The sequence below is a fragment of the Talpa europaea genome (assembly GCF_964194135.1).
Source record: "Talpa europaea genome assembly, chromosome: 16".
Lineage (NCBI taxonomy): Eukaryota > Metazoa > Chordata > Mammalia > Eulipotyphla > Talpidae > Talpa > Talpa europaea.
In genome coordinates, this window is record NC_140084.1 from 1,618,723 (window position 1) to 1,637,801 (window position 19,079).

Below are 19,079 nucleotides of genomic sequence, written 5' to 3' on the forward strand. Positions count from 1 at the left end.
GCGTGGCTCGCGGGACAGGGGGCCAGAGCCGGCCCCCACGCTGCCAGCGGGAGCCTGAAGTCGGGCCCGCGCTCACGGGGCAACAAGGGCACCAACCAAGAGCAGCGCGTTGCCCCGCTGCACTTGAGGGCTGCCAGCACCCCCTCTTCCCCGCACCCGGCTCGCCGAGGCCGCCGTGCAGCGGGCCACGGGGGAGAGCTCCCGGGGCAGAGGAGGGCGGGGGGCGTGCCGGACCCGGTACCTGCTCGCGTGGGGGTCAGCTGCTCCGCGGGCTTGGCCCGGTCCTCGGCGGCGTGGCTGCGCAGCCCGTGCAGCTCGGCCACGGGCAGGAAGGCCGGCTCCAGGGCCTTGGCGGCCAGCAGCTCCTTCTCCCGGGCCCGCTGCTCCCGCTGGCGCTCCAGCTCCCGCTCCCGCTCGCGCTCCCGCTCGCGCTCCAGCTCCTTCTCCCGCTCGCGCTCACGCTCCTTCTCGCGCTGCTCGCGCTCCTTCTCCCGCTCGCGGTCGGCCTCCCGCTCGCGCTCCCGCTCGCGCCGCAGCTCCTCGTCCATCTGCAGCCTGCGGGGCGGGCGGAGGGTTGGGGGCTGCAGAGAGGCCGGGAGCCGAGGGAGACGCCGCGGAGCCCGGGTCGGGGGAGCCCCGGGACGAGCACGGCGGCCTTGCTCAGCACTCAGGCCGGCAAAGCAGCGCCGGGCGAACCCGCCGACCGCCCGCGGCCCCGGGGCTCACCTCTCGGCGCTCAGGCTGGACATCCGCTCGGAGTGCAGCGCCGCCAGCGAGGAGTGCGACAGCTCGGGCGGGTAGCGCACCCCGGAGAGGTGCAGGTGCATGGCCGACGGGTGCAGCGGGGGCAGGGACCCCGGGGTGGGGATGGGGTAGAAGGGGGAGCGCAGGGCCGACAGGCAGTAGGAGTCGTCCATCCTGTGCGGAGCGGACAGGGCCCGGTGAGCAGGGGGTCCCAGGGCAGCGCCCCGCTCCGCACACGCCCCGGCCCCGCCCACGAGCGGCCCCGGCTTCCGAGAAAGGCGGGAACCGGGGAGGCGACAGCTCAGGGGACGGATGCTGGGGCCGACTCCTGGGGTGACCCGGAGGGCGGGGACGGCCGCAGCCCGGCCCCCAGCACACAAGGGGGCCGCCGGGCTCGGGGTGACGGCGTAGGGGGCGGCCTCACCTGAAGGCGGGATGGGGGAAGGGGTGCGGGGCCAGGTAGCTGGGGTGGTAGTAGGCGGCGGCGGCGGCCGGGTCCAGGCCCAGGGGCGGCAGGGAGGACATGCGGAGGTCCTCCGTGGTGTGGTAGGGCCGGAAGCTCCGCAGGTAGTCCTCAGTCACCGCGCTGGGGGTGACCACGTGGTGCACGGGGCGCTGGAGGCTGCGGGGGGGGGGGGTGAGCGGGAGGCCGTGTCTCGAGGGACAGCTCCTCGCTGGGGCCCAGGACGCAAAGGTGGGGGCTGCTGCTGTTCCTCGGGTGCGCCTGGCCCATCAGCGTCCCCCTGCCCCAAGTCAAGGGCTGCCACCCAAGCCCGGGGGACTTCCCACCCCAAGCGGGGGCGGAGAGCGGGGCAGATGGGGCGCTGCGTCCCGGGCTCCTGCTCTCAGCCGGTGTAGGCGCAGGCGGAGGTTCAGCCTGGCCGGGGGCGCCCCCCGTGCCCCCAGCCCCGTCCTCACACTTACTTGAGCGGCGGGAAGCGAGAGTCCTGCACGACCGTGCTGGGCGAGATGCCGAAGGGGTAGGGGGTGCTGAGCAGGTGGGAGGCGATGGCAGGGCCCCCCTTCTCCTGGGGCAGCGGGGGCTCCACGATGAGACGCTCCCGCCCACCGCTGCTGCCCCGAGAGCTGGCATCCTGCTGGGGGACGAGGACGGGCTGGGGGAGCCGAGCCAGGACAGGGCCAGGTCTCCCCGACTCCCGCAAGAGCTCGAGGCCGAGCACGTGTGCGAGAATCTCCCCTTCCCCAAGTTTCCTCCCCAGCGTGGCCCACGTGGCGCGGGGGGCAGAGGGCGAGGACGACGACCGGGGCCCCTTGCCACGGTCCACGAGGGACGAGGCCCAGGGCAGGGCCCCTCTCAGGTCACACGGCTGCGAATACGGGGGCCCAGGAACCTGGTTCTGGCACCCCAGGAAGCGAGCTCTGCCGGGCAGCAGGTGGAACGGAAGCATCCCGGCCCCCACACCCTGCCGCCAGCTGGGCAGGCACCGGCACCGGGGGAGTGGCAGCTGTGTCGGCAGCTTGCCGGCTGATAGCTGATACCTGGGCTCCCCGGCCCACGGCGGGGGGGGGGACAGGGCCAGGCACCCCAGAAACCAGTGCCGGCCCAGGGCGGAGTGTGCCAGCCTGCCTCCCGCCAACCCCAGGTGGCCCTGGCACCTGCCGGAGCGGGCACCGGCGGGCCTTCAACTGGCTAGGGACCCTCACACCGGTGTGGGGGGCTGGGGTTGTCCAGGGTAGGTCAGGGATGGGCCCCACGCCGGACACCACCAGGCTCAGGGCGTCCACAGTGGCAGCTCCTGCTCTGGATTCTGGGGTCGCCACCAGCTGGGGGCTCCAGCATCATGACAGCCCGACTCAGCCCAGCTGAGGGCCACACGGGCCCAGGCCTACCCTGAGCCACAGGGTGCTCCGAGATCAGGGTCACATACTCCCCAAGTTTCAGAGCATCCTGCGGAGCCTGGTGCTGTCACCGCCGGGGCACCCCAGGGCACAAACGTAGGTCTGTCCGTCCCAAATCCATGTCGTGTCCGCTGCGCCACAAACACCCCCGGAGCAAGGGGTAAGCAGCCCGACCGCTAAGCAGGCCGAGAGGAGGGTGTCGAGTCACCCACCCCGCCGGTGCCTCTCCCGACCCTGTGTCTGTTCCTGTCAGTCAGGAGGTGGGGTGCAGAGCCCCCCCAACTCCCTGTGTGGGCGGCGGGGGCAGAGGGCCATCCGTCTTCATCCCAGCAGACGCTGACGGGGGCAGGCCGCGGCGAGGCCCATCCGTCAGGCGTATTTACCGCCCGCGCGTGCCAGGCGCCCGCCCGGCTCGGCCCTCCAGAAGACACATCAGCGATAATTAATTGAAGGAGACGGGCCGCTGATTGGAATTTTTAATGAGCAGCAACATCTGTTCCCTCCCTGGCGCTCGGCGGGGCCCTCCGCTCCCGGCGGGGTCCTCGCGGGTTCACGAACTCGACTGGCCCTTCCCAGAAGGGGCGTTCATGGCAGGGGTCAAGGGCGGGACAGACACGCACACTGAGGGCTGGTGGGGGGGGGTCCTGGGGCTCCCCAGCCCACGCAAACAGCAGGGCTGGCTCCCCCGCCTCAGGAGATGGTGCCTGTCTAGCGGGAAGGCCTAGATCTGTGCCCTCGCCACGCTGTGCCTCAGTTTCCCCATCTGTCAAGTGTACCAATCAGGGCAGCTACTCAGTGTCGCGGGGGGCTATCAGCTGCAGACGTCACGGGAGGTGGGGGTGCAGCTGCCACGTGACGCCCCATCACAGGGGACGCCATCACAACACCCGCCCGCTGCACCGCCATCCAAGGGGCCCTTCCCAGCTTGCACTGCCTGCCCACACCCCCTCGCCTTCCCGAGCCGTCGGGACGCGCGCGGCGCCCGTGCCCAAGGAGCGGGCTAGGCACTGAGCTCTGGGCCCCCTGCCTGAGGCCAGGGCAGCGGGGGGTCAACTGTGACCCCAGGACAGCACAGTCCTTGACGGGCGGTGCAGCAAACCAGGCGGTCACCTGCTGCCCGATGGCAGGGGAGGCCCCTGAGCTCGCAGTCTCTGGCCCAGGGACGTCCCTGGAGCCCCTCGCTCGGAGGGAACAAAGGCCAGCCTGAAGACGCTGGGCCAGATGGCACCTTCCGGCCAGGCCGAGGACAGACGGGGCCCGCAGCTGGGGGGGCGCGGCGGCAGGAGGGGTCAGCACCAGACCCACGCGCCTTCCGTCTGGCTGCAGCCGCCAAGCCTGGGCCAGCTCGCCCCGGGGCTCGCGGGGCTGCCCTGCGTAGTGTGTGTGGGGGCGGGGGTGGGGGTGGGGGGCGAGCAGCAGCCCCCGCCCGGGCCGGCCCGTGGCCCAGCTGGCACCCAGACAGCTCCGCCACCCCTGGTGCGCGTGCGCACACACCACACACGCGCACACACGCAATTGTGGGGCAGCTTTTGCTTTCTGGGCGGCTGCCGGAGCGCAGCTGGAGGCGAGAGAGGGGAGGGGCGGGGGAGGGAGGCGCCTTTCTCTGGCGATGGCGGGGAGGGGCCTGCGGCAGGGCAGGCAGCCCCCCCCCCCCACTTGAGATGCATTTCCATTTCATCGGGCCCTTTGAGGCTCCACCTGGGGACCGCCGGGGCGCCCCGCTTGCCTCCCCAGTCTACCGTGGGCAGGAGGCAAGCCCCCACCCGCCTTCACGTCTCGCTGGGTGTCCCCCCACGATTACACGCTCCACCCCTCCCCCGTCAGCCGGTGGCAAAGCTGCTGCGCTCCGCCCCGGCCCTCTCTGGGGTCACTAGGTGTTTTGAGGCGCCAAGGACTCTCCAGGGAGGCCTCTGAGAGGAGGAGGCCGCAAACAAGGGGCTGGGGACCCTCCCTCCGGAACCACCACTCCCCCGGGTGGGGCTGACTGGCTGAGGGTGGCCGGCACCAGGCTCGAGCCTGGATGTGCCAGGCGCCCGGCTGGGCTCACCTCAGGGGAGAGGACGGGCCTTTGCAGCCAGGTGGCCAGAACAAAGGCCGACCGGGAGCTGAGGGCCTCTGGAGATTACCTCAGCGAAGACCCCCCACGCTCCCCCAAACCAGGACAGGAGTGGCTCAGCCGCTGCAAACCCCCGTCCTGTCTCCAGAGTGAAGGGCACCAGGCTGCTGGCTGCTCCAGGGTGTCAGGGTCCCCCTGGGGTTCCTCGACCCCTCACCCTGGGTCAGGAGCTGCTCCAGGGAAACCCGCCAGAGGCCGGCTGCCCCTCAGGGGCAGTGAAGAGACCCAGAGCGCTGAGCGGGGGGTCCCGGACTCATCCCCGCCCCCAGTCGGGCACAGAGCTGGGGGGCCCAGCCTCCCCTCTCAGCTCTCTCAGCAATGTACTCAGCATTGCCCAGCTCTGCCATCTCTGGGGACCTGCCACCACTGGGGCCCCCTCTGGGCAGGGGTGGGGGCCAGGCAGACCCAGGGCAGCACCCAGGCTTCCCGGCCCTGCGCGCCGCCGTCTTCGCTTGCGCACCGGGTGGAACGTGCGCCTGGTCACCGCGCGCAGCAAACACCCTCCACGCACTCACAGGGGATGCAGGCGACCTGCCCCCCCAACTCCTGTGCTGAAGCCCTGACCCCCAAGACCTCAGAACGTGCTCGTAGCTGCAGCCGGACCCTTACACAGGGGACGTGACACGGGCCACCAGGCCTGCTCCACCCCTCGGGGCCCTTGTAAGGGATGCGGACCCGACACAGAGGGGTGAGGCCTCGGGGGCCGGGCGCTGCCACCGCCAGAGCCGCAGACTCTCCTCATCTGCAGACCTCACCCCTACTCTGCAGCAGAGACAGAGGCTCAGGCGAGAACTCACTGGGGCAGGGGACGGTGAGATCTGAACCCTGAAATCCAGTCCTTCCTTACAGAGGCCACCCCTGGCTCCGCCTCTGTCCCCGCGCCCGGGACTCACCTGACGACTCTCGCTCCTCCAGACGCCGTTGACAGTCTTGGTCGGGGCGATGGTGACCACGGGCGGCGTGCTGGGGACACTGTGGCCCCCAGGGGGCACGATGATGGGGCCCATGGGCACGCGCTTGGGCGTGCTGGCGGGGGAGCTGTGGTTGGTGGCTGGAGAGGACACGGGGGACGACTCGCTGCTCAGTGAAGACCCTGCAGGAGAAGGACACGGGTGAGTGGGCCTGAGAGGCCGAGACCCAGCCCCGGCGCGGGCACAGGCGCCTGCCTGGCCGTCCCACCCGCCCAGCAGGGTCCCCACACGCAGCTGGGGGAGCCGCCACCACGAGGGGCAAGGGCTGTGTGCGCTGGAGGCTGCGAAACCCTCAAGTTTCACCCAAAGCCCCTGGGTGAGGGTCACAGGACGCCATGGGGGTAGGAGAGCCACTGGCCGGGGTGCGGGGTGGCCAAGGGGGGCTTTTGTTTCTTTTTAAACGTATCAAGCACTTATTTGCAAGAATTCCAAGCAGAGAGAGTTCCCCGAAGGACAGACGCGTGCTTCCAGGACGTCGGGGGCTGCGCCCTGCCTGCCGAGGGAGCTGGGGTGGAGGGCAGGGCCTGGGGGTGAAGGCGACTGTGCCCCAGCGCCCCACACCTTCCCTGCAGCCCCCAGTCTCTCAGGGTGACCCAAGTGCCTGTCCAGGCCCAGCGAGGTCTGATCTGCAGTCAGGGGTCGGGACCTGGATTCACAGAGGCCGTCGCAGACCCCACGTCAGCTGACCGTCGGGGCAGCACGGGCTGGCAGGTGACCCCTGGATGCAGGACACTGTAGCGATGCCGACTAGCACAGCCAAGGAAGGGCACCTCCACACCCCACCAGCAGCTCTGGGGCCCGGGGCACCCACCCCTACCCGACTCCAGGACGCCAAGGGCAAATGGGGCCCCTCTGAGGAGGTACACCCGGGCAGGTGTCTGCAAAAGCCCCACCTGGGGGCACCTGTTGCCCAAGGAGGCCTGGGGGAAGAGCAGGAGCCAGCACAGCCCCCCTCGGGAAGGAGTCCTGTCGACTTCCAGGCCTGCGCCCCGGCTTCACTGAGACCCTGCCCTCGCCCCCAGGCCAGCGCAAGTGGCCACACTCAAGCGACTAACAAAATACCTGCTTGCAGGGGGGCTTACACTCGGGTGCGGAGGTGGAGGTTCTGACCCAGTGGTGTCACTGTGTGAGGGGGCACCCCAAGGCTGGGACAGAGCTGTGCTCCAAGCAAGGCCCTTTCCATCCGAACCCCTAGACTTGTGGTGAACTTGCAGACTGTCCAGGGCAGGCCTGAGTCTGGTCAGCTGTGCCCACTGACCCCCAGAAAGAGGCCGAGGCTGCCCCTCCTGGCCAGTATCCAGCCTAGGTGGGCAGTGAGCTGTTGCCTGATGCACACTGCCCAAAGGGGTGGCCCCCGACTCTCCAGACAGGCCAGCAACCAGAGACGCACTGGGTCTACACCCGAGGCTGTGCCGCGGGAAAAGCCCGTTTCAGGCGCTCGGGGCGGGGTCTTGTGCAGATCCAGTGGTGGGGATGGCCCCGGGGACTGCTGGGCAGCGCCCACCCTGACAAGTCAATGAAGGAACATCCAGGCAGGCGGCAGGGTGGGCGGGCACCCTGAACCCCTCCCGGGGCCATGCAGCTTCAGGCAGCCAGCGCCCACGCCTGGCCCACAGCCCCACTCCGGGCCAATGCCAGCCCCAAAGGCAAACTACCCCCAGGCTCAGGCATGGCCCAGAGGGCCTGGTGGGGCGGGCACAGCGGCCCTCGGCTGCCCAGCGAGAAAACACCGGGGAGGCACAAAACGGACGCGATGTGAACCCAGAAGGTTCTGCCCTCTGGGGACTGCGATGGCAGGGCCGCCTGGGGGCCAGCTTCGACCTGGCGCCTGACCTGGGGGGGGGCTTCCTCGGCACTTGTCCCCCGGGCACACGTGGCCGGGCGTGCTCCGGCAGCTACTTAGATCTGGATTCGCCGTTCCCTTGAAATGCACGAAAGAAACACCAGGCCTCGGCCCTTTCTCATTAAAAAGGCCACTTCCGTGGACTCCGCACAGCTCCCGAGGGTTTGGACAGCGCGAGCACCCCCGCATGCCGCGCCACCCACCAGCAGCTTCGGAACAATTCCCTCACCCCAAACACAGGTGACCCCCAACCCCTGCCCCCCAGCATCTCCACGACAGGCCTGTTCCCGACACTCCGCGGCTGCACTCACAGGGCATCGGCCTCGCGGGGAGGGCGCGTCTGCTCCGCCGCCATCCCACGGCCGAACCATGCTCCAGTGTGGAGGGACCCCACCGGCCTGTCCCCTGGGCGCAGCCGTCGGCATCCACCCTGGCCCCGCAGAGGGCTCTGCCGCCTCTAGCGCTCTAAAATATACCTTGGCCTTGGGGCCTCAGGGGACCTACTGTGTGCCCTGTTGACCCCCCCTCCAGGCAGCCCATCTAACTCCAGTGCCCAGTGCACGGGAAGGGCCAGTTCCGCCTGGAGACAGAAGGGACAGAGACGAGCAAACACCAAGCCCCACCAGCCCGCTGGCAGGGCCGACGGCCAAGGCTGAGTGACCAGTATCCAGCTGCCGGGAGGAAACGCTGGGGCCAAAGGTCAAGTGGGTGCTGGGTAGGGGTGGGCAGATGGAGCAAGGAAGCAGGAAGGCGGGGCCTCACCCCCTGTCCAAGCAGGGAGCTTGCGACCCGGGAGGTCGTGCCATCTGCCTCCAGGGGTCTCGCCAGCCAGCTCCCGATGCCCTCGCCCCCCTAGACCACCTGCCAGCTCTGAGATCCACCCATGTCTTGGCTCAGGGTTGGGGGCAGGGGTGAGGCTCAGGAGGGCAGGTAGATAACTGGGTGCGCAGGTGCACCTCGCCCGCCTGCTGTCCAGCCCCCGGGGCGCAGCTGGCACAGCACCCTCGAGCCCGACAGGCGGCGCCAACCTGTTCTCGCGCACAAGGGCTGAGAGGCGCGTCCCGCTGAAGCCACATGTGGACCGGACAGCTGAGCCTGAGAGAGCACCCCAGGGGCCGGCGCGTGGAGACCCCAGTCCGCGAGGGGAGCAGGAATAGGGCCCCCAAAGTGAAACTGCCAAGTGGAGCAGCCTTTCAGCTCGCCACGCCACACCAACCAGCCGAGCCGCAGCTAGGAGCCCGGCCCGGTGCCCGCGCCACTGTGCCGGGTCTGGGTTCCCCGCACAGCCCCGTCCTCGCCCTCAGTCGTGTCCAGCCAGACAGAGAGCCCAGGCCGCGGACGCGCGTGACGGGACGCCGGCAGGAGCCGGAATGCAGCTGCGGGACCCAGAGGGCCCGGGCTCAGGGTGGCCTCCTCGTCCCAAAGCCGACGGAGTGGAAATGGCGCGAGGACGAGCAGGGCGTGAAGCCCCCACGACCAGCAGAGGCGCAGGGAGACCCTCTGGATCCCGCCACGCCCGAGGGGACGGCCCGACGCACACAGGGCCACCCTTGGGCTGAAGGTAATGGCTCCCACAATCTGCAGTTTTGGGGCAACCCGGCCGCCACTGACCAAGACCTGGCCCTCCCCACCTGCGCCCCAGTCTAGTCTCTATGGTGGAGGCCCCGCATCCTCGCCCCTCAGTCGGAGGCGTATCACCATGAAACGTGTCCGGGTGTATGTGGGGGGTCTCTGGGAGCACAACGGGGGCTTCAGTGTCAGATGCGCAAGGCTGCAGGGTTGGGGTGCAAGAGTCTGAGAAGCAGCACAATGAGGGAGGTGGGGGGTCATGAACTAAGCGGCACCAAAGGGGGACCTTTTGGGAGGCTTCTGGGAGAAGACTGAGAACCCCCACTCCTCTCCCCCTATTGCACCCAAGCCCAGCTACTGCTGGAGAAGCGCAGCCTGCTCACCCCTGGGCAGGAAGGCGCCCTGGGGACGCCCGACTGACACGCACACACACGCCCAGAGGACCCCTGCCCTCGGCGCTGGGCCACTCTGTGAAAAAGGCAGATTTCAGGGGTGCAGGACGCCAGAGCCCAGCCCTGTGGAGGCCGGCGGCGGGCAGGTGGTGTCTCCCGCCTCAGCGGGAGGCCCCACAGCAGCAGGACCCAAGCTCCACGGGCCCCACCCCACGGTCACGGTCACAGAACCGCCGCCGGCCCTGACGGGACAAGGCCGGCGCCGAGTGGCTGCCGAGTCAGCGGGCGGCCGTGCCGGGGTCTCCGCCTGCGCAGCAGACACCGCCGCCCTGCCAGCCCCGTCCGTCCAGCCCAGATAAAGCCGGGGCGGCTGGGCTGCGCTGCTGACACCAGGTGTGGCTTCGGCCGACCCCCTCCAGCGCGGGCCCCCAGTCCGAGAGGCCCCCGGAGACCCAGCCCGCCGGCGGCCAGGCGCGCGGCAGGAGGCACGAGGGGGACACGGGATGGCGAGCGGGGGCGCGTTTCCGGGGGAGGGGTGGCGCCGGCCCCCAAGTCTCGGGCGCCTCCCCCACGGCTGAGGACACGCCAGCCCCACGCTGGGCTCCACGGCGGCGCCGGCTGCAGCAGGAAGCGAGCAGATTGTCACACAGCTGGTGGGAGTCGCCGCCTGGCAGCAGCCTCGGCTTCGTCACGCTCAGGGACGGCGGGACTGGGGCTGCCAGACCTGCCCTGTGCGGGGGTAGGGCCTCCTCCAGGAGGGCGGGCCGGGCCAGCAGCTGCCGGGCACCGCCCAGGGAGGACAGGGCCCGGCGCCGGATGCAGAGGAGGGAGGGTCCCGGGGCACCCTGAGGCCCACTCCAGTCAGACCCCAGGTCTGCGGCCCGAGGGTCCTCCCAGGCCCCGCTTTGTCCCAAGGAGCCAAGACAGGCTCAGGGGTGGTAGCCCAGGGCGGGACACGCCCACGCCGTCGGGCAGACGCCAGGAGCAGCCTCGGCGGACACAGACTCCCAGGCACCCAGGCTCGTGTCACCCACGCGCGGGTCCAACGCCGCTGGCCCGTGACCCAGGGACGGCTGTGGGGTCAAGGAGCCCCCCCACTGCCCTGCTCTCCGCGCGCAGCCCCCAAGATGCCTGGGCAGACAGGAGGCCTTGCTCCCGCTCTGGGCAGACGGGGTCTCCCGGTGCTGGTGAGGGCTCAAGTCCAGCTGCGGGGGAGGAGGGGCGGGGGGAGATGAGCAGGCCCACCTCGCTCACCCCACAGGCCGCCGTGCCCCCCAGTGTTCTCGGAATCACTCAACCAGGAGCTGAGGCGTCATCCTCACCCCGAACAAGGCTCCGCGCAAAGCAGCCCGCCCAGGCCCACCCGCCTCGCCCCTGCCACCTCCCCAACCCCGCCAGGGACAAACAGGCCTGGGTGCCTCGAGAAACTGCGCCCAGGGAGGGAGGGAATTCTGCGGCACGCCATTGCGTCCTCTGACCTAGGCCTCTCAGCGGCACCCCGAAATGCGACCAGGGCTGGCGGAGGGAGACAGCAGCACGAGGGCAGGGGTGAGCATGATCCAAGCAGCCGACGCCAGGGGGTGGGGGGCAAGTTGCGCCCAGGAGGTCTCTGACAAAGGCACCCCTCTGCACCCCAACCTGCACAGGGTGGTGGGGCCCCCAGGGCCACCCTGACCCCCAGATGCCAGCCCCTCCGAGGGGACTGGGGGGCCTCTCGCCCTGTTCTGGGGCACCCCACAGAGAAAGCAGGGTGGGGGCAGCGCCACGGGCTCGCAGCTGTGGCGCTCTGTCCTCCAGCAAGACGGACGCAGGCGGGTTGGCGGGGCAGGAGCCCACCCGCCGCCCGGCACCCAGCGGGCACGGCAGTGACGGAGGACGGCCCCTGCGGGCCTGCCCCTCACGTCCCCAGCGACAGGTGCGTGGGCCACCGGGGGCGGCAGGCGTGACTGGTAGGGGCACAGGCTTTTGGCTGGGGCGACGACACTGGACTCGGTGGCGGCACAGCCCGAATACGCGGACCTCACAGGAGCCCCTGCCTGGCCCCTTTCCAAAGGGGCACCTGAGGGTCTGTGACTAGCGCCTCCCCGTCAGCCACAAGCCGAGCCCCCCACCCTGCCGCCAGGCCACGGAGGCCCGTGGGCTGCTCTGGACACAGGGGCGGCCGAGGCAGAACCAGCGAGCGGCACAGGCTCCTGTGTGGGTGGGTGTGAGGGGCGGGGCCTCCCCGGCTGCTGAGGTCCCCAGGGGCGGTCCCCAGTGTGTGACCTGGGACCTACCACTCGACGGCGAGGCCGGGGCCACTGAGATGACCAGGGGGAGCCGGGGACGCTCGCATGCAGCACCTGCGTCCAAACTGAAGCCCACGGGGTGGCCCGGCTCCCAGACCCGGTGCCACGCGGTCGCGGGTCACACAGAACACCCTGGCACCCCCGGGGCTCATCCTCGGCCGTGGCCCGCTCTCCCTCCGCCCACCGCCTTCCTCAGCGGGGAGGGAAACGTTGCCATGTCTGCTGCAGATGGGGGTGTCACCCAGGACTGGGGCTCAGAGGCCCAGGAGGGGACACAGCTGCAGGAGGGAGCCGCCACACTCAGGGTGACTCAGGCCAGACAGCCAGCACCCTCCCACGTGCTGACACTCACGTCTGAAAGCTGTGCCAGCCCCGGGGGGCTCGTCGCCTCAGGAGACCCCCGCCCCAACAGGGCGTCTGGATGGGCCTGGACAGGGAGTGGCTGGCCTCCTCGGGGCGCCTGCCCCTCGGCCGCCTGGCATGCCTGGCCCAGAGCAGCGGTGCCCCTGTAGCAGCTGGCTCAGACGCAGCCCGGGAGTGTGAGACGCGCAAGGTCAGCCTGGGTGGACAGAGCAACCTCGGCGGGTGGAAACCGGCAGCAAAGCAGAAAAGAGGCGTGGGGGAGGAGGCGGGTCTTCCCCCCCGGGGCTGTGTCCAACCTGCCCATCAATTTCAGGTTTGGTCCTTGCGCCCCTCCTCCCCTGCCCACCGAGCAGGGAGAAGGCGCCAGAGACGGCGGCTCACAGACCAGGAGAGCCCTCGGCCCCTGGGGCCGGCAGACGGCTGCTGCTGAGCTGGGGTCTCCAGCGCATCTACAGGCATGAAACCTACACACGCCCTTGGGGTGCCGCAGAGGACCCCAGATGCCAAGCCTCGGACCCTGGGGCAAGACAGACAGCGGGCAGAGGTCCCCAGTCCCCCAGCAGCAAGTCCAGTGGGTGTCTGAAAGGCCCAGCCCTCCCTACACACAGACCCCCAGAACCGCCAGAGCAGAGCGCCTGGTGGTCTGAACTGGGAACGCTGACGCTCAGAGAGGGTCAGCGCTGGCCCAAAGCCACACAGCACACCCGACAGGCCACATACAGGGTCAGGGCTCTGGACCCCCAGGGAACACCAGATGCCCCCCATGCACTCCCTGCCTCGGGGCTAAGCAGTGGTGGGGTGAGCTGCCCCAGAGAACCCTGGGGCCCAGCCAGCGTCCCTGAGGGGCTCGCACGGGGACTGGCGTCCAGGAGCGGCCGGGGCTGAGGGGAGAGCATCGGACAGGGCGCCCCCCCAGCCACTTGGGCCCCCTGCCCTGCCCTGCGCCTCAGTCACCGCGCTCGCTACACCCAGGGCGGCCCGAGCCGAGGCGCGCAGAGGCAGGCGGGGGACGCGGGCGCGGAGGTGTGGCCGGCGGGGACCCCGGAGGGTCTGCGGTGCAGCCGGCGGCCCGAGTGGCGGCAGGCCTGGCGGCAAGGCCGGGAGCGCCGGGCGGGCGCCTCTTACCTCTGGGCTCCTCCGCCTGTTTGGCGAGCTTGCGCAGCGCAGCGGCAAAGCTGGAGGACGGCGCGGCCTGGGCGGACAGCGCGCTGCTGGCGGCGGGGCTGCCGCTGGGCACCAGGGCGCCATTGAGCGGCGAGGGGGTGAGGGGGTTGACGGTGGCGGTGGTCCTGGTCGCGGTGGAAAGCATCCCTAGCGAAGGGGACTTGGGCTCATGGCTCATGCCTGAAACAGGAAAAGAAGAACCAAGGTCACCCAGAGAGCAGAGCGCCAGCGCCCAGCGGGTGGGCGGCATGCAGGGCGAGCGGCCGCAGGACAGGCGAAGCAGGGCAGAGCCAGCGGGCAGAGAGGGCGGCCGGGCCGGGGGAAGAGCGCGCCGTCCTCCAAGCGGCCAGGGCCCGGCAGGGAGACGGAGGCCAAGGGCAAGACGCCAGCAGAAGGGAAGGGCCGAGCAGATGCGCGGGAAGGCACCGCCGCCGCCGGGCCTGTCGCCGTCCCCGCGCCACAGACAGGACACGGACGCTCGCACGGGGCCGCCGGATCCGAAGCCGCCGGGCTGGCTGGCCGGGGCCCTTGCTGCCACCCTCGCCCTCTGGAAGCACAAAGTCACCAGGGGCCCTGCCGGGCCCCCACCTGGGGAGGCACTGAGGCGCAGCCTGCAGAGGCGAAGGGGCAAGACCGCCTGCCCGCGGGGACTGGGTTCAGGAGGCGCCGCCTCGGGGTGCCACAGAGGCCACGGGGAGGACCCGCCCAGGGCCCCGGCCTCGCACCCTGCCCAGGTGTGAATGAGGCAGCCGGACTCCCTCCCCCCATCACGCGGCTCAAGGCCAGTCTGTCTCGGGAGGGCAGGCTGGGCCATAAATAAGTTTTCCATTAACGTCCCCTGCCCTCTCGGGGCCACCTGTCCGGGCCCCATCTCTCGCCACTATGCGTCCGAGGGGCGTAAATCACACCAGCGGCCTCCAGCTGGCGGGGCGGCGGGCCGCGAGTGGGGAGCCGCAAATCGAGTCTCCAAGCCCCAGAGACCTGGGAGGGGGGTTCCAGGGCCCAAGGTGGTCACCCGGCCAGGGGACCGGGGAACACCCAAGAACACGAGTGGCAGGAGGGCGGGCCCCCAGGCTCCAGTCTGCACCCCAGGGCCTTCCACTGCCCCAGAGCCTGCCTGGCCTCGCCGACTCCGAGTCAGGTCCCAGTGAGTCTGGCTGAACCCGCTTCATGCCCCGTCTGTGGGCGGTGAGGCACAGACGTGTGGCCAGGCAAATGCGGGGTGCCCACAGGGGGCCTGACAGGGGCAGCTGGGAGGAGCGGCCAGCCCCCATCCCAAAGCCCGGGGTCCTGAGCGCCAGGACATGCTGGCAGCCACGGCTCTCCCACTGGGTGGGAAAAGGAATCTTCCGGGGCGCAGGTAAGTGCAGTTGCGGGGGGTGGGGGGGGGACATCTCATAAAAGACAATATTGAGGCCGAGCGAGCCAGCGCGGACTCCATTCTCTTGGACGAGGGCTCGCACCTCGGAACAAAGGACCCCCACGGGAGCCCCTGTCCATGGCCAGCAGGCCGGTTCCCAGCTGCCGGCCCGGCCACGTGGGCAGCCACCTCGCGGGGGCCAGGCCCAGCAGTGCCCGTCCCAACCCGGAGGCTGCGTGTCTTCCCTCTTTTTGGAAAGGGGAGCAGGAAGGGAGGCTGTATGCTCACCCCCTGCCAAGAGCTCAAAGAAGAAACCCCAAAACCCAGGAACCGAGTCCCGCCCAGCAGCCTGATTTTCAGAAAACGCAGGCTGCTGGCTGAGGAGCCCTCGCGGGCCAAGCCGCACGCGCCACCCAGAGCCACGCCAGCCGGTGCCCGGGGCTCCCCCAGCTCTGCGCTGCAGCTGGGTGACCTCAGACCGTCACTCTGCTCCTCTGGCCTCATGCTCCCTGGCTGTAAAGGGGAGTTAAGGGCAAAGCCTATCCACAGGTGGCTCCTGTGAGGATTTAGGGGGCTAATTCACATGCTTGAGCACGCCCGGCACACACCAGCACCCCAACTATCACAGGCGGCCAGGAGGAGCAGGGGCAGAGACCCAGGTCTCAGGGGTCAGGCCAGGAAACCCACACCCCAGGGGTCGATGTGTCGCCCGTCCCCTGGAGACAGATGTCACAAGACCACAGTGCCCACCACAGGACCGGGCACCCCACAGCCTGGCCCGCGGGGGGTCAGCAGCACACGTCTCTGAGGGCGGGGTGGGAGGGGGCGGCGGGTCCTCAAGATACACGGAACCAGAGGTCTCGCCCACTGCCTGTGGGGCATACCAGGGGATATGACCCCACACAGGACTGCGCTGGCACCCACACTCGGGGGCTGTCGCATTTTTTGGGGGTTGCTGGAGATGCTAGATGACATTAAATGGGGCTCCTTTATGCAGTCTCAGAACTCACAGTGGTCACTGCGGCCCCACTGCAGGCCAGGAGAGGCCACCACAGAGCCACCCCCATCCTCACCCACGCCTGCCCTGCTCGGCCCTAAGAATGGGAATCCGAGGCCAGGAAGGTTCAAAGCCCAGTCGGGGTCACACAGCACGTCTAGGCCTGGGGACGCCCCTGCCCAGGCCTCACCCGATGCCCCCGCCGACAGCCGACGCACGCCTGACCACAGCGCTTTACGATCACCTGCCCCGTCTGCCTCACGGTCCTTCAGGAACAGGCAGAGCCCCTCCTCCTGGACGCGGACAGGACGCAGTGACAGGCAGGTGCTCCCTCCCGGAGCACGCATGCGGGCAGGCTCAACAGCTGGTCCTCCCGCCCGGATGAGTCCACAGCCCCGGACGAGACGCGTGGGAACTTCCCGGCCAGGCTGCCCCCAGCTGCTGAGGTCAGAGGCCACCTGTCATGTGGCTGAAGTGAGGGTCACCGCCCCTTCTCCAGAGAGTGACCCTCTCAGTTCCCCAGAGTGCCAGGTCCAAGCAGGAGCCAATATTGCTTCAGAAATGCGCCCCTCTGATGCCTTCACCACCCTCTTCCCGCCACACGCAGGGAGCGGACCCCTCAGATCACCGCCCTGTCCAAGGAGAGGCTACCTGAGCGCGGTGCCCACGCCCTCCTCATGAAGCTGGTCTGGGCTCCGAGCCAGCCCTTCGCCGAGGCAGGGGAGACCGGGCGCTGTCCTGGGAGGGGCTCACCCCACCCCTCCAGGCCAGGGGAGCCGGTGTGAGGCCCCTGCCCAGGAGCCCCGCAGCAAGCGGGCCGGCCGGTGGGAGAAGCAGGGATGCTGTGGCCACAGCTGCCAGCGCCGGCTGGACGGCAGAGGTGCCGGGCGAGGCAGGGGTGGCCACAGCGCAGTCCTCGGCCAGACCCACAGTGCCACACACTCTGCTCCTCAAGGCCGGCGGCGTCTGCAGGTGGTGGCCTTTGGCTTTGTCCTCACCACTATGTTCTAGTATTTCTGCAGTGATCCTGGTTTTTTAAACCGGGGGAGGGGAACATCCACAAAGAGGAGACTCCTCTGCATGAAGCCGGTGTAGCCAAGGGAGTCCCCCAGGCCAGGCCTCCCTCCGGGCCAGGGCAGAAGCCAGGGAAGTGGGTGTCCCTCTGGGAACGCACGCCCTGGGGCAGCCCCACCGCTCCTGTCCCTGGCTCAGCACTGATGCCACCGTCACCTTCCCTGAGCTGAGGGACGTACCAGGCACGGTACTGCCCTCCCCCCAGACAGAGCCTGGCACCTGCTCCCTGGGTGTCCCCCAAAGCCAGTGTCCCCGCCACGGTGTCAGCCATGGGCTGCGGAGGGGCTGCGAGCCAGGAGAGCCGCTCTGATGTCAGGTCACTTAAAATAGAATTCCAAATGAGCAGCTTCATTAGGGGAGTCTAAAATTAGACTCCTCTGCAGCGGGCGCGCAGGAGGGGCAGGCCGGGAGGCGGGGCGCGGGACCACCAGCAGCTCCTGCACCTAAGACAGAAGGCAGGGGCCAGCCCGGAGACCCTGGGAGGGGTTCCCCTGGACCTTCAGGAGAGGGACACGGGCTCTAGGGTGCACCTGGCCTCTCAGCCACAGGCGGGGGTCACTGCAAGGCTCCCCCGCTGCTCTACACCCTTCCCTGGCCCTGCCCAGGAAGGGGCCCCCGCCCACACAGGTGCTCTGAGCTTGGGCTCACCAGGCCCCACAAGACGGCGGAGGGGAGGGGGCCTGGGCAGCCCCCGCGCCCTGAGAGGCCCCAGGAGAGCACAGCCTGACCCCCCCGCCCTCATTAGAGCAGCATTTATTAACTTCTGCACTCCCGGCCATTGACTGAATTCTTGTCTACATTATCAGCTCATGTAAATTCATTACCCCAACAGCTGGGAGACGCTCCGCAGCGTGAAGGCCAGTGATGGATGGGGCCGGGGGAGCGGGGCCGGGGAGGGGGTGGCTGCTCTCAGCACAAGCCCCCGACATGGGCCACATGTGCCAGCGCCAGGCAGGTGGCGGCGATGGCGGGGCCTCCGGGCTTTTCCCTGCACCCCGCGCCCGGGCCCTCCTCCTGAGAGGCGCCTCCTGCCACGGGCCCCTCGAGCCCTCGGGAGGAAAGAGCCTCCGCAGCCAGACAACCAGCCGCCCAGCCCTGAGCCCAGGCCTCGACCCATGGAGCTCCGAGCGAACCCAGCTTTCCAGCCTCCTGACCCCGAAGGACCCGGCCCCACCAGCCGGACAGGAGGGACTGGAGGAGCAGAACCACCCCCTGCCGCCCCCAGAACACTGGGGGAGGCTCTGCCTGCCTGCCCTGTGGCCACACTGCGGTCTGTGGAATCGATCCTACTTTTCTCTGCCGGGGTCTCTAAGCATAGAGCTTAAAAAAACACAAACCAGAAAGAATCCCAGTGCGGGGGGTGGGCCCGGCAGGCAGGGCGCGGGGGGCTTCCAGAGCCCACCTTGCCCCGCTCTCCCCCGCAGACCCTGGCGGGGCGCCTGCCGGCCCAGAGCTCAGAACAGCAGCACGAAGAAAGGGGGGCCCCTAACACTCCATTAAATATGGCCCCGGCTCCGAGGCTCCTCTCCCTAATGGTGCGAGGGGCCTCATTAATCAGCAGGCCCAGGCCTCCCTCCCAGCCCCCCGCGGACCCCGTAATTACTGCTTCCTTTCATCCCTGTTCTTCCGAGGCACCAGACCTCAGGCCTGCTCCCTCCAAGCTCTGTAATTACAAGCTAATAGCTGAGATGAATTTTCTGCTGGGCCCGGTTCAAGCACCAATCCGCCCCTTCCCCCTGACAGCCCCCCCTGGGGTAATTACACCCCACGAGGCCGGGCCCAGCAGGGCGCCCCTTTCAGGCCCCGGGCGCTCAATCCGGACCTGGATGCTCTAATCACCCCTCTCGGTAATTTTTCATTACCGCCCAAAGAAATGTTTGTGAACAAATAAAGGGCGTCCCCCGGGGGGCCCGCCCCCCATCCCCTGCGCCCCCCAAAGGGGTGATCCTTCCACCGCCCTAACAAGGCCGGGGTCACCCTGCTGCAGAGCCCGTAGGTGGCGGCGGCGTGGGTGCCACGTGATCCCGGGAGCCTGGGCGGCTTCATAATAAATTCATTATTATATTTGCCTTTGGCATGTTCTCAGCTCTCACGCAGCCATTTTTCTGGGGGTGGGGATGGGGGAGGGGCCGGGAGCAGCCGGAGGTCCTCTGCGCCTGGATGCCAGGGGTGGTCTGCTTAGACTCTCGGGGGGTGCAGGTTTCAAAGGGGACCGGGGGCTTTCTCCTGGCCCCAAGCCCCAAACTGGACTCCTCCCCGAGGCTGAGGCTGGGGAGCTGGCAGCCTCGGCTCCGGGCTAGACAGGGAAGGCCCCAGCAGATGGCCTGGATCCTGACCG

At 69.3% G+C, this 19,079-nt stretch overlaps 1 protein-coding gene across 1 annotated transcript in view; it reads right to left on the bottom strand.

Moving 5' to 3' along the window:
• GSE1 (Gse1 coiled-coil protein) overlaps positions 1-19,079 on the bottom strand; it is a gene marked incomplete at both ends in the record, with an annotated part of 82,240 nt that overhangs the window by 10,623 nt on the left and 52,538 nt on the right. The window contains 6 exons of the mRNA XM_084257748.1: positions 242-555; positions 727-918; positions 1,169-1,366; positions 1,669-1,838; positions 5,614-5,813; positions 13,272-13,490. Coding sequence (XP_084113874.1) covers positions 242-555; positions 727-918; positions 1,169-1,366; positions 1,669-1,838; positions 5,614-5,813; positions 13,272-13,490 — 1,293 coding nt within the window. The remainder of the gene's footprint in view (positions 1-241; positions 556-726; positions 919-1,168; positions 1,367-1,668; positions 1,839-5,613; positions 5,814-13,271; positions 13,491-19,079) is intronic.